General features: G+C 36.0%; 1 protein-coding gene across 4 annotated transcripts in view; it reads right to left on the bottom strand.

The window, feature by feature from the left end:
• The window catches only part of UNC80 (unc-80 homolog, NALCN channel complex subunit), a 227,255-nt gene that overhangs the window by 200,952 nt on the left and 11,442 nt on the right, over positions 1-14,861 (bottom strand). For all 4 annotated transcript variants that reach the window (XM_045034431.1, XM_023259652.2, XM_011285519.4 and 1 more), the window contains exons 5-7: positions 11,242-11,365; positions 7,327-7,400; positions 3,323-3,462 (exon numbers count right to left, since the gene is read on the bottom strand). In XM_045034431.1, coding sequence (XP_044890366.1) covers positions 3,323-3,462; positions 7,327-7,400; positions 11,242-11,365 — 338 coding nt within the window. The remainder of the gene's footprint in view (positions 1-3,322; positions 3,463-7,326; positions 7,401-11,241; positions 11,366-14,861) is intronic.

Here is a 14,861-nt window from a genome sequence, read left to right as displayed (position 1 = left end):
GAATGAGTGGAAAATTAATACGGGAAGGGTCTCTACATCTTTAAAAGGACTGTGGTAAACACACTTAGGAGAGCCGCTCCTGATTCCCATCTGATGGTTGTCACACCCTCTATAATCCTCTTCTCCTGAGTGTAGGTAGATCTGTGCCTTTCTTATAACCAACAGAATATCAGAAAGGTGATGAGATGTCATGCCTGTGATTACGTTATATAATAAAGTTTCTGTAGTCGTAGGCTGTAATTAGAATTTCTCTGCCCTGTTGTAAGGTAACTATGGAGAGGGCCACATGGCAGTGAACTATGGGCAGCATCTAGAAGTTGAGAATAGGCCCCAGACAATTGTCAATAGGAAAACAGGAAGCTCAATCTTCGGCCAAGAACCTGAGGCAGCTTGTATATGATCTTTCCCTGGTTGAGCCTGTGATGACACCACATTCAATCCTGACATCTGGATTTTAGCCTGGTCAGACCCGAGAGCAGAGAACCCAGCTAAATTGTGTTTATATTTCTGACATACAGAAATAGTGAAATAATAAATGTAAGTTGTTTTAAGCCAGTAAATTGTAGTAATTTGTTACACAGCAGTAGAAAACTAATATAAGAACCATAGTCAGAAATTACAGAAAAGCAAACTTTGGTCAAATATAAGAAGGACATGACACTAAATAGAGCTATCTAAAAATGAAATGAACTTCATTCAAGAGTACAAAATTCCTCATTGCTGAAAGTGTTTAGGTGGTGAAAATGTTGTCAGGATGGAGTTGGTTATCTTCACAGGGCTCTTCCACAGAAAAAATGATATGATTTTAGGGGCACCTGGGTGGCTCAGTCAGTTAAGTGTCCAACTGATGATTTCTGCTCAGGTCATGATCTCACTGTTTATGGGTTTGAGCCCAACCCCTGCTTGGGATTCTCTCGTTCTCTCTCTCTCTCTCTCTCTCTCTCTCTCTCTCTCTCTCTCTGTGTCCCTCCCCACTCTCTCTCTCTCAAAATAAATAAGTATCATATACACAATGGAGTACTATATGGCAATGAGAAAGAACGAAATATGGCCCTTTGTAGCAACGTGGATGGAACTGGAGAGTGTGATACTAAGTGAAATAAGGCATACAGAGAAAGACAGATACCATATGTTTTCACTCTTATGTGGATCCTGAGAAACTTAACAGAAACCCATGGGGGAGGGGAAGGAAAAAAAAAAAGAGGTTAGAGTGGGAGAGAGCCAAAGCATAAGAGACTCTTAAAAACTGAGAACAAACTGAGGGTTGATGGGGGGTGGGAGGGAGGGGAGGGTGGGTGATGGGTATTGAGGAGGGCACCTTTTGGGATGAGCACTGGGTGTTGTATGGAAACCAATTTGACAATAAATTTCATATATTGATAAAAAAAAGAAAAAATAAATAAGTAAAGAAAAAAATTATATGATTTTAAGTACCCATTATCGCTAATGACCTAGTACAGTAAATCCTATGAAAAAATACAATCTCTGCTTACACAACTAATGTTACTGTCACATTCATATTCTCAACCAGCAAAAGATCATTCAACTAGGACACTTGCCTATTTTAAAGTCCAAAATAAAGACACAAAGATAAACTCTTTGCATATTGTTTTTTAAAAGCACAATATAGTAGTATTTGGGTTAAAAAGCAACTCTATTCATATAACTTCATGCTTTCAACAATTCTAAGAAATCTTTAAAAAATGCTATACCCATGTAGCCTGGTTCTGGTGCCAGAAGGAGGAAGATCATTTAAAAATTACCAAATGAAAAGGTAAGATAAAACTGAAAGGAAATATCTGTGGATAAGTCCATGGATGAAAGGACTTGCATCCAGAATATATTAAAAAACTCCTACAATCCAATCATAAGGAGATGAACAACCCAGTTAACATGTGGGCAAGAGGGTTGAACAGACATTTCACCACAAAAGATATTCAAATAGCTAATAAGCACCTTCACATAATTAGTCATTAGGGAAAATATGAACTAAAATCACAATCAGATCTCACTTTACACCCACTAGGATGGCTACAGTAAAAGAGACAGTGCTGCCAAGGATATAGAAAAACAATGATCCCTCATGCATTTCGGATGGGAACGTAAAATGGTGCAGCCATTTTGGAAAAGAGTTTGGCAGTTTCTTAAAAAATTAAACATAAATTTGCCATACCACCCAGCCATTTTACACCTAGGTATGTACTTAGGATACCAGAACTGAAAACATATGCCTGCCCAAAAACTTGTATGTAACTGTTCATAGCAACATTATTCATAATAAACAAAAAGTCAAAACAACCCAAGTATTCATCTACTGGTATATAACTCAAATGTGATATATCCATACCATAGAATACTATTTAGCAGTAAAAAGGAGGGAATAACTTGTACATGCTGTAATGTGGATAAACCTCTACAGTATTATGCTAAGTGAGAGAAGCCAGATGTAGAAGATCATATATGGTATAACTCAATGTATTTGAAAATTCCATTAAATTCAACTATATAGACAGAAGATACATTAAGTGATTATCTGGAGCAGGGCGATCATCTGGGAGAGACTGAAATGGGTATAAGGGATATTTTTGGGTGATAAAAATGTTCTGAAATTGGATTCTGGGAGTAGCTGCACAGTTCTATAAATCTGCTAAAAGTCATTAAATTGTATACTTCAAATAAGTGAATTTTATGGCATGTAAATTACACGTCAAGCTCGAGTGTAGAGATACACAGTCTCAGGGACTCCTGGCAGTTAAGTGTGGTTTCTAGTTGGGTTCAAAGCAAACCTCATAAATTCAGTCTTCCACCATTTCAATGGAGAACAGGAAGAAGTGGCTTAATGTTTGTCTCAAGGGAAGGCATTTTTAAGCAAATTTACCACACACACAAGCTAAGGAGGGTGGTGTTGTAGCCTTTACAAAGAACAGCCTTTTCAATTCTCTATGCATACTTTAAAAGCATCCATTTTAATACAAGGATCAGATAAAGTATTTTTACACATTAAATTAGCGGATCTTGTCACATCCCTGCAGCATGGTATTTGATAGCATAATTTGAGGTTCTGCATTTAAATATTTAAAATATAATCTAATTCAGATATCTCATTATCAGATGTCTGCCCACTTCCACCCAAGTTTGTTTAAATGAGAATCATTCATAGCACATTTCTGGAATTATTAATCTAATTATACTATGACCAAGAATACACATATCATGCACTGACACTTTCTAAGGAACAGAGACCATGCAAGTGGCTAAATATGTATATCTAACTTTGAGTGACCAGGGAAATATTTTTGTCCCGAACATTGCAATCATGTACCTGGAATGTGATGGGCCTCTTTCCTGGGAAGTTTGGGAGGACAGGCTTCCATCAAAGGAGTTTCCACGGTGGCAGCCTGAAATGGTGGCCTTGGGAGAGATGGGATCTGACTGGAATGTTTCACAGACCACCTGGAATCCCTTTGGGAGGGGGAGATAGCAGATTAGTTCTTCTTTTTATTTTTTCTTTAGGTATATCCTTTAGAATTAGCTATCATATGACATACATTGTTTTTTAAAATAGAAAATTTTTCTTTGTAACACAGCTAACTACAATGTCATAGACCAAGGGATTTTGCCTTCATTTAAGAGGGAATGGAAACACTTCTAGAGAGCAATGTATACCATTTTAAGCATTCAGGTGAGTACTTTCATATATGTTATTTCATTTTGCCCTTGATTCTTTTCTTTTTACCTTTTATATCCAGTAGCTGCCGGGGAAGAGTTATAAACCAAAAACTCATCAAAGATATGCCAATACTGAGATGAACTGAATAGTACCGTCACTCATTAAAGGAAGATGTGATACATTCTTCCAATTGGATACGATGATCTTTTTTCTGATTTGTTATGCACAAGTTCAGTCATTTTCTTACAGAGTAGTTTGTTTTAATTACATTTAGCTAATAAATGTAACTCTGCTCAGGAAATATGACATTATCTTTCCATAGGTATTACAGATGAAATTCTTCACTCAAGTGTAAAGACCCTCAGCTTATCATAGTACTTTAGTCCTTATAATTTCCATCTTCATATGTAAAATAAGAAAGCACTGTCCAGTAATGATGCATAGAGGGACCAATACGGCTAAAAATTTCATAAAATAAGTTTTCTGAACTAGATCGAAAACTCCCTTAGCATGAGTATGCTATGTGTGCCTCATGTTAGGCAATTTGAGAGATAAAAAGTATTGCATAAACCTGAACCTTGAAATAAAGAACTTATGGTTAAATTTTAAGACAAATGAATATAGATTAGAGTAGCATGTCCAACAGAAATGTAATACAAGCTACAAAACATGAGACACACACCTAAGATTAGAAATATTAGAAAATGAAATAGGTGAGATTAATTTTAACGATATATTCTGTGTAACCCCAAATTATCACTTCAACATGTAATTGCTATAAAAATTATCATCAAGATGTTTACATTTTTTTCCCTCCTAAGTTGTCAAAGTTCAGTTGTACGTTTGATACTTACATCTCAGTTCAGACCAGCCTTATTTCTTTTTTTTTAATGTTTATTTATTTCTGAGAGAGAGAGAGAGAGAGAGAGAGAGAGAGAGAGCGCACGAGTGCATGAGTGGGGAGGGGCAGAGAGAGAGGGAGACTCAGAATCTGAAGCAGGCTCCAGGCTCTGAGCTGTCTGCACAGAGCCCAATCCGGGGCTCGAACCCGCCAACTGTGAGATCATGGCCTGAGATGAAGTCTGACTCTTAACCGACTGAGCCACCCAGGTGCCCCCAGACTAGCCTTATTTCAAGTATTCAGTAGCCACATGGGCCTAGTGGCTACCATATTGGGCAGTGCAGATTTAGAATAATTAGACGGGAGTTCATGGGGGAGCTGAAATCTTAATTGGTCCTTAAAAGAAAGATAAAATGTAGACAGGCAATGAGGAGGAAAGATAATATTCCACTTAGAGGAAACAATCTGAGCAAAGACCCAGAGGCTAAAGAAGCATGCTCTGTATATTGGAAGCAGGGCTTAAATAACTGAAGGTGTAAACAAAGTCACTTAAGAAAAATGCTGCCAGGTGGTAGAAGGCACAGAGAAGCAGGGAGAGGAGTTTGGTCTTGAAGTGACGGCAAAAAAAAAAATCCACTAGAGGTTTCTAGGGAACAAGGATAGAAAGAAAGAAAGAATGGCACCTTGCATATAATAAGCCTCTGTGGAATAAGTTAATAAATAAATGATGCATTAGGAAGATTAGTCAGGCATTATTAAGTGGTATTTATGTGAAGCAGGAGAGGCTAAAGGTAGAAAAATCCAATTAGGTGGTTCCAGCTGCAATCTAGTTTTGAGGACCTGGATTTAGAGGGCAGTGGCAGGCATAGAGAATAAAGAGCACATCTGAGCCACATTACAAGATAAAACGACGTGACTCAGCAAGAAATCAAATTGAGAGGACTAAGCAGTACAACACAGGAGATATATTTTGTTGTATCTAAGATGTCAGCAGTTATAAGATACACCATTTTTTTATGTGCAATTAAGAAGGAAAAAAAAACTCCGTTAGCTAAACTAGGACACTTTCCAGTGAGGACTTTCTCTAATATACTTATTACAAGCACTATCTTAGACTTATTTAGGTGTAGCTTTTGATTATACATCCATTCTGTGTATATGTAAAAAGGAAGATATAAGTGAAATAAATTGATGTAGGTGTTCTTGGAATTTCTAAGTTTCAACTCAAGGGGGAGAGGGGAAAATGCGTGATGGGCATTGCAGAGGGCACTTGCTGGGATGAGCAGTAGGTGTCGTATGTAAGCGATGAACCACGGGAATCTACCCCCAAAACCAAAAGCACACTGTACACACTTTTTTGTTATACAACTTGACAATAGATTATATTAAAAAATTTTTTTAATTAAAAATTGTAAAAAATTCCACTCAGAGTTTTTGATATATGTCTTTCTATAGAGTAACTTCCTCTGTGTCAAAAATGTTATTTCTTAAACGAGTGCTCCACTATTCCCTCTGACATATTTTTCTAAGCCACTAATCCCAATTCTACAAATTTAAATGCCAGAAATGACAAATTCATGCTGTACAAGAATGACAACCATATTAGTACCATTACCAGGCAGGGAGATTTTAAGAAGTCAACAATCATCAAACACATCTGATTTCAAGTATGTTAAAAGTAAAATATATATATATATATATATATATATATATATATATATTAGAATATATATATATATATATTAGAATAGATAAATATATATATATATTATATAAATATATATAATATATAAAATAAAATATATATATATATATTTATATATATATAAAATAAAATATATAAATATATATATATTATATATATATATATAAATATATATATATATATATATATTAGAATAGATAAAATAGAGCATATAAATCACAGTGTCTATATTTAGCAATAGTTCAGTAAACATTAGCTATAATAGGACTCCAAAATTTCCAGTTTTGAGGCTAAAAAGGATGATGACACTGCTGACAGTAATGCATCAGTTAGAAAGAGGATCCAATGTTCATGGAAAGCAGCAAATTGTATCTTGCACATGTTGGACTGGAAATGAAGACAGGTCATCTAAAACCACACTAAGCTAATGGCAGTAGTCATAGCTATGTGGCTTCAAACCACCCTGGCCTTCATTTCTTTCTTTTCCAAACCAAAGAATGCTTGAAAATTTTTCACTGAATTATAGTCTTTTTTTATTACATATATTCTGTTTTTATGTGGATTCGTCTTGATTTTTCATGAAACTTTATATTGCTTAAGGGATAGGACTATACATTTTGCCTCCTTTCTACTTTCTCCCTCCTCCCCACCTGCTGCAGCATTATCTTACCTATATTATGATTGCCTAAAAAATATTAGAAGATTTTGATACTTTATGTGGGATGAATAATGATAACTAACATTTATTGAATGTCACATGCTAGCCATTGAGACAACGAACTACTAATTACACTTTAACCATTGAGATAGAACACCACTGATTATTCACTAGGCATGGAGATAAAGCACTGCTGATTACACTTGCCACAAAGATAAAGTACCAGTCATGCATTGTCTTGTTTCAGCCTTCCCACACTGGGAAAGTGCATAAAATTATTTTCCATACTTGACAGATAGTAAAGTTGAGACTTCTTAAAGTTTTATGTTCAGGAGTAGGAGCTTGATCTGAAACCAAGTAGTATTATTCTAGAACTCATGTCTTATCTTTCACACTACACCACATCCAGGGAATGACCACCTCATTTCTTCTTAGGATCACAATAAACTCACCTCTTGATGGCTTGTGTCTTGATTTGGTGATTCACAGGTTTGACTTTGACTGTTGATAGGGGAGCTTCTCTTAGCTGCAAAGATGGAAGAAATATCATCACAAATTTTATAAGATTACAATACGCTCATTTTATTCAATAATTTCTCAAAAAATAATTTTTACATATCATTGTCATTCTGAAAGAAGATATTTAGTAGCACATATTATAAAAGAAATCAAATAACCAATTAAAAAATCTTAGCATTGCTAGGTTATCATAACAATGTAGATTTCTTTATTCACTCTGACTCAAAAGGCTATTGGTGCTAAAAAGTTGACAATACTAAATTTAATAATGGTTAACATCTATATGGTACCAAATATCTGCCACATCCTTTTTAAGTCACTTTACAAGGGTGACTGGGGGCATCAGTCAGTTAAGCATCCAACTCTTGATTTCGGCTCAGATCATAACCTCATAGTTTTTGTGAGGTTGAGCCCCGCCCTGGGCTCTGTGCTGATGGTGCAGAACCTGCTTGGGATTCTCTCTCTCCCTCTCTCTCTGCCCCTCCCTGCTCTCTTTCTCTTTTATTTTTTAAAAACTAAAGAACTTTACATATACAGCGCTCCTCTCTTATCTGCAGGGGGTCTTTTCCAAGTGGATGCCTGAAACTGTAGATACTACTGAACCCTACATATACTGTTTTTTCCTATACATGCATACCTATGATGAAGTTTAATTTATAAATTACACAGTGTAAGAGATTAACAACAATCACTAACAATAAAATAGAACAATTCTAACAATATACTGTCATAAAAGTTATGTAAATGTAGTCTCTTTCTCTTTTAAAGTACTTTGTTGTACCATATTCACCCTTCTTATGATGATGTAAAATGCCTACGTGAGGAGATGAAGTGAGGTGAATGATGTAGCCATTGTGACATAGTGTTAGGCTACTACTGACCTTCTGACGGTTTGTCAGGAGGAGCGAATCATCTGTTTTTGGACCATGGGTAATTGAGACTGCAGAAAGTAAAACCACAGATAAGGGGGGAACTACTGTCTCAACTCATTTAACCTTTACAATAACCCAATAATAACATATGGTAAATTATTAGATTCATTTTACAGATAAAGACACTAAGGCACAAGAAGTTTAACTTGCCCAAGATCATCTGGCCTTTACATGAAGTTTCCAGCCTAGGCTGTCTGGCTCCAGGTTGTGCTTTTATGAACACCTTAAGCTTCCCTTATGGCAAAAGTCAAATCAGTTACATTTTTCCTGAGGATTGGGAACAGCAGGAAGTGACGATGGCCATGCTGTATTGGAATTGTGAATAAAACAGATGCCGAGAAAGTGATTTACCAAGGTCACAAAACAAGAGACCTAGGGAGTGTCATCCACCCATGTGCCATTGCTTTTTCTTCTGGCCAGAAGCTGGATTTAATCTCACCTCAGATGCTGGGCACCATTTCACATCCACGGGCATCAGGCAGAGGGGAAAAGAACCCACTTTGAATATCATCCCAAGGCAAAAGGATGTTGGAGTGAACAGCCCCAGTGATTCATGAGGGACACTATTTCCTAACAGTTTTTAATACATCTGTTAAATGATAGTTTATGTATTAATGAGAGAGAGAGAGTGACCTAAATGTAAAGTGACCTCTTAATTCATAAGGAAAGTGATAGGACTTAACAAATACGAAAAAATCCTTAATCAGCATAATGATATGGCTTTTTCAGTAATAGTTTTGTTTTACTGTAGTATATTTTATTTTCCTTTGTCTTATTTCTATTGTTTTCAGTTTTTTAATATTGTACATCTGTCTTCACTCTCAGATTGTTTTAATTTTGTGAAATTAACCTCATTCTATCCAAGGAATCTAAGTAGATCACTTCTGGCTATGACATCTTTAGGTCCTTGCTATTTGAATGTTATGACAGACTGTTACTCTTGAATTTATAATTTATTTCACTAGTTAATGTATTGTTCACATATTAATTCTGGAATTAGTCTACTTTCACTATATGAAAAATTGTATCTTTTGTGTGAATTACTATAAGCAAACATGATTTTTCACTATAAGCATGTTACCATCTTTTGTTCAGAAAATCCTTTAACATACTATGTACCTTGCAAAGGTATGTTACTTGATAGGGGGAAAGTATGTAAAAACTTGTTTATGGCTTCCTTCCCCTTACAAAGCTTTTTTACATGTGTAATATTCCATTGTCTGTAGAAAAACCTTGGAAGTAAGCAAATGACGTATATATATCATGCCTCTATATATTTACCACGCAATTTATCTCTTTGTAAATGTCATTATTGATGCCAAAATTTTGGTTGGGAATAGAAGGATTGAATTTATAAAGCACTCACTATAAAATGGGTACTTTATGTGGATTCTTATTTACTCCACACTATGAGGCCATATAAGGTGGTATTATTATCTCCATTTTAAAGAACTGGAAACAGAGAGGTTAGGTTACATACATAGTAAGTGGTACATCTGGAGTGAAGCCTGAGCTTTCCAGGCACTTTTCAAGCTATCATTTATTACTCTTTCTACAATTCACCAATAAAATTATTTCATTAGACAATTCCTGTAGTGAAATGCTTTGATAGCAAATAAGCACTAAGGTAAGATTGTTAAGGATCTATGACTCTGTCTACTATAATGATTATGAAGATATAATAATAATAATAACTTATTTACTTACTATGTGCCTGGCATTCTTCTAAGCAATTTTATATATAATTAATTCACTTATTCTTCATAACAACCCTGACTGTTCTAGCAACATTATATTTTAACTCTTGTTTTACACATGAGGAAACTGAAGTATAAGAAGTTTAAATGACTTATCCAAAACCACACAACTCAGTAGCATGTGCCCCTGGTTTAGAGTTTCTCATCATATGTAAATGAGCCCTGTGCCCAGGGCATTTACATAATAACTTTCTAGAGAAATTTTCTTCCTCTTGGTTTTCTTCCTTCCTTTCTTTCTTTCTTCCTTCCTTCCTTTTGTTCTCTTTCTTTCTTTCTTTCTTTCTTTCTTTCTTTCTTTCTTTCTTTCTTTCTTTCTTTCTTTCTTTTTTCCCTTTCTTAGAATTTAAATCCAAGTTAGTTAACATATAGTGTAATAATAATTTCAGGGATAGAATGAAGTGACTCATCACTTACATATACTACCCAGTGCTCATCCCAACAAGTGTCCCCCTTAATGCCCTTCACTCCTTTACCCCATCCCCCCACCCAACACCCCATCAGCAACCCTCAGTTTGTTCTCTGTATTTAAGAGTTTCTTATGGTTTATCTTCTTCTCTGTTTTTATATTAGTTTTGCTTTCCTTCCCTTATGTTCATCTGTTTTGTATCTTAAATTCCAGATATGAGTGAAATCCTATGATATTTGACTTTCTCTGACTGACTTATTTCACTTAGTATAATACACTCTAGTTCCATCTACATTGCTGCAAATGGCAAGATTTCATTCTTTTTGATCGCCAAATAATATTCCATTACACACACACACACACACACACACACACACACACACACACACTACATCTTCTTTATCCGTTCATCAGTTGATAGACATTTGGGCTCTTTTGTTTTGTTTTGTTTTATGTTTATTTATTTATTTATTTTGAGAGAGAGGGAGAGAAGTGGGGAAGGGCAGACAGAGAGTGAAAGAGGGAATCCTAAGCAGGCTCCATGCTGTCAGCCCAGAGCCTGATGCAGGGCTCAAACTCATGAACAGTGAGATCATTGCCTCAGCCAAAATCTAGAGTCAGTTGCTTAACGGACTGAGCCATTCAGGTACCTCATTCCTCTTGGTTCCTTAAGGGCAAATCATTTCATCACCCTTACTCCTGCATATGAGGGAGTCTGCTAAGACCATCCCACTGGGCATCCAAGTTACGAACCTGTAATGATGTTCCTGATGGGTTTCACCAGTGCTGTGAAGCCAGAGACTTCGGGCTGTCTGTGCTCCCACATGGGCTGCCATATAACAAGCCCGCTGGCCAGTCGGAACGTAAGGTCCGATTCCTGGGGAAAGAGAAGATCTATGTCCAATAACTGGCTTGTAAGACCTGGTTGAAAGGACCAGTCATTGCAATGATTAATATCGTTCACAAGATTATTGTCAAGGTACGTTGGGTTGATCTTCTAGACCTTTCATCACTCAGATGAGTGTTTCTAGGGTAAACCAATAGCCCTGTTATCATCACAATTACTATGGAAACCACAGTGGTGTGCTTTTGGCAAAATTAATAATTAAAATGCAGCTTTGGGCAAAGCATGAAACACAATTACTGTTTTGTGTTAGCAGTGATCAAGGCCTGTTTATTTTAAGAGTCTTGGCAGATCTCTTGTGGTTATCGTTGTTATTCCTCTTAAGTATTTAATTGTCCTTCTCTTTCCCTCTTAAATCAATATTCTCAGATATTGGCTATTTTGACTTGTTAATTCTCCAATCCATCTCTTGTTTTTGCATTTCATATAACCAGGAACATATATTTAGACCCTTCTAGTATATTGTTTTGTTATGTTGTTTCTCAACAATCTTTAATCCCTTGAGGGCAGGGATCTATCAGATATCCTCCCTCTTCCATAGCACCCGGCATCATCACAGTGCTTAATACAGTATTAGAAACTAGGTGCACAACAGGAGCTCAGTAAGTACTTGCTGAGTTGCACAGACCTTACAACTCATACTCATTCAGTCTATCTACAACTTAAGCTCTCTTCCAGGGAGCACATTTTCTGCTTCATCGTTACATCATTTAAAATGCAATCTCATATTACGTAAATAAAAATATATTACATTCTGAGATTACATTTTAAACAACTCAGCCACTGACTGGAATTAAAATAAAAACTTTAAAAAAATAAATTAACAACCCAGTCTCTCAAAAAAACATAGAGATGGAATCAGAGAATGTTATCACAGATTAATGAACACAACCAAGACCTAGAGATTCACTTAGGGCAGTGATTTGCAACCCTAGCTTGCATATTATAATCACCTAGGCAGCTTTGGAGGCCCAGGTGTCACTTCCTCCCCTGCCCAGACCAATTAAATTAGAATTACTCAGTTCTCGGCTGACTTTCATGTGTAGCCATGGTTGAAGACCAATGATCTAGAAGGATAAGATGTAGGAAGAAATTGTAATAAATAAATAAATAAATAAATAAATAAATAAATAAATAAATAAAAGGAAAGTGATCCCGAAAATGGTGAATCACCATGGCTCAGTGGCAAAGGAAACTTCAGCTAGAAAGGTTCATGAAATCCACACATTGATACAGAAAGGCCTCTTCTGTAAGCTATAGACTAGGATCCTGGCACTACAGCAGTGCCCACAGTGGGAAAGCATCTAGTACTCCCTATAGAGGTATTAGGAAAAGCATGTAAAGCACTTGGCCAAATTCAGTCAACATTCATTCTACAAATATTTGTAGACCACCTACTGCATACCTGCTACTATTCTAAGTTCTGGGCTAGAACAGTGAACAATGCATACAAAAATTCCTGCTCTCCTGGTGCAAAAGAGAAGAAAAGCAGGCAAAGGGATGCGTCAGGCAAGGTGTTAATATTTTAGACAGCATGGCCAGGAAAGCCCTTATTGTGAAAGTGGCTTTAAGTAAAAGGATCTAAATGGAATGAAGGAACTGCCAAGTAGATAATTTCAGAAAAAAACATTCCATAAGAAGGAATCAGTAAGTACAAAGGTCCTAAATATGCCTCGTGTGTTGAGAAACAGCCAGGAGACTCTGTGTCTAGAGTCAGGTAAATGGCAGAAGAGTAGAAGAAAAAGAAAATAAGGTCAAAGAAGTCATTGAGTTCCAAATAATACAGGGCCTGATAGGTCATACTAAGAGCTTCAGCAGTTACTAAGATGGGGAACCACTGGAGGGTTCTCAGTAGTGGTATGACATTACTAGATGTACGTTTGATACGATTACTGAGGCTATTAAGAATAGTTTGAGAAAGGGTAAGGGTGGAAAGAGAGTCTGTTTAGGAAGGGTAGAAGATGATTAGAGGAGGGTGTTGGTAGAGGGCAAAATGAGAATGGTAGATTCTGGATACATTTTGAAAATATAGTCTACAGAACTGACTGGAAGTGGAAGGTGAGAGAAAGAGGTGTCAAAGATTTTTGGCTTTGACAAAGATAGGCAAGATGAAGAAATAGCAGGTTGGGGGATATCAGGAGCCTAGTTTCAGACATGTTAAATTTGAGATACCTGTTAGACATTCAACTAGAGATACTGAATAAGCAGCTTGACAGGCGGGTCTGAAGTTAAGGGAACCTAGTATTACGTGTGGTGTTAGATCCAGCAAGCAGGGGATTAAATGTAAGCAAAGCTTATCTGATTTGTCTCCAGAAATGCAGGAAGTCAAATCCCAATTGACCTGGTTTTTATACCTTTGGAACTCCATCCTTTTCCATGTTCCTCATAAGTAATCTTGGCACAAATAAAACTCTAGCGGACACTACATCAGAAGGTAAGTCCTCTTATACTGAAACGCTGGCCTTTAACATTGTCTCAATTGATTCACTCACTGATAGTTACTGTCATTATTTTATCTGATATATTTCTAACTAGATTGTATATTTATGGAGACACATTGAGATTTCCTTCTGTACATTTCTCCTTGAGCATCAGTACATACTTGTTGATTAATGGAGCATAGTTTACATTCCAAAAATAGCACCAATTAAATCTAATCAGTCTTCAGACTTGAACACTTGCAAAATGTATGGCCTCCTCTTATGTTGCTACGTTCCTTTGTAAGTCCTTTTAAATTGGCTGAATGCATAAATTTTGGGACTCTAATTTTTTTCTGGAGTCCCCATTAGTGGGTCATCTAATGCTATGAATGCACATATGGCCAGAAAGTTGATAGCTGGAAAAGACAGTATCATTCAAACAGCTGTGGGCATGTAGTCTAGTAAGGTCCTTAGAAAAACCAGAAGACATAGACACTGGCAGTCAATATCCCCACATTTCAGATGCATTTCTTACTTTCACTGAAAGCCTGTTCCATGATAGCATGAAACTATTCTAAATATGCTTACTAGTAGTTTAGAGAAATCGAATTGAAAAATTATTCTTATCTTAAATTTCATTTTAAAGTTGTTTACTTCACACATACAGATTTCATAAAAACCTCCTTAAGGGCTTGGATTTTGTTTTATTCACTGCTGAATAAAGCACTCTTAAGAGTGCCTATCATAGAGTAGGCACTCAACAAATATTTATTGGAGGCATAATTAAATATGATCAGATCATGACATCCCATTTAAATTCCTTAGTTGTAATAAATACTCAGCATTTTTCACTAATAAAATTAAATCTAGCTGAAAATAATATACTTGACAGAATTTTTAGATTATTGGTTTCATGTAATATATTTGAGGCAGTTATAAATTAAAACCACAGAATCAATGTACAGAAATCTGTTGCATTTCTATATACTGTAACAAAGCAACAGAAACATAAGATAATAATCTCATTTACAATTGCACCCAAAATAATA

This window comes from Felis catus, chromosome C1 (assembly GCF_018350175.1).
Source record: "Felis catus isolate Fca126 chromosome C1, F.catus_Fca126_mat1.0, whole genome shotgun sequence".
Lineage (NCBI taxonomy): Eukaryota > Metazoa > Chordata > Mammalia > Carnivora > Felidae > Felis > Felis catus.
The sequence above is the reverse complement of the archived record's forward strand: the minus strand, read 5'-3'. Positions and strand labels throughout refer to the sequence as shown.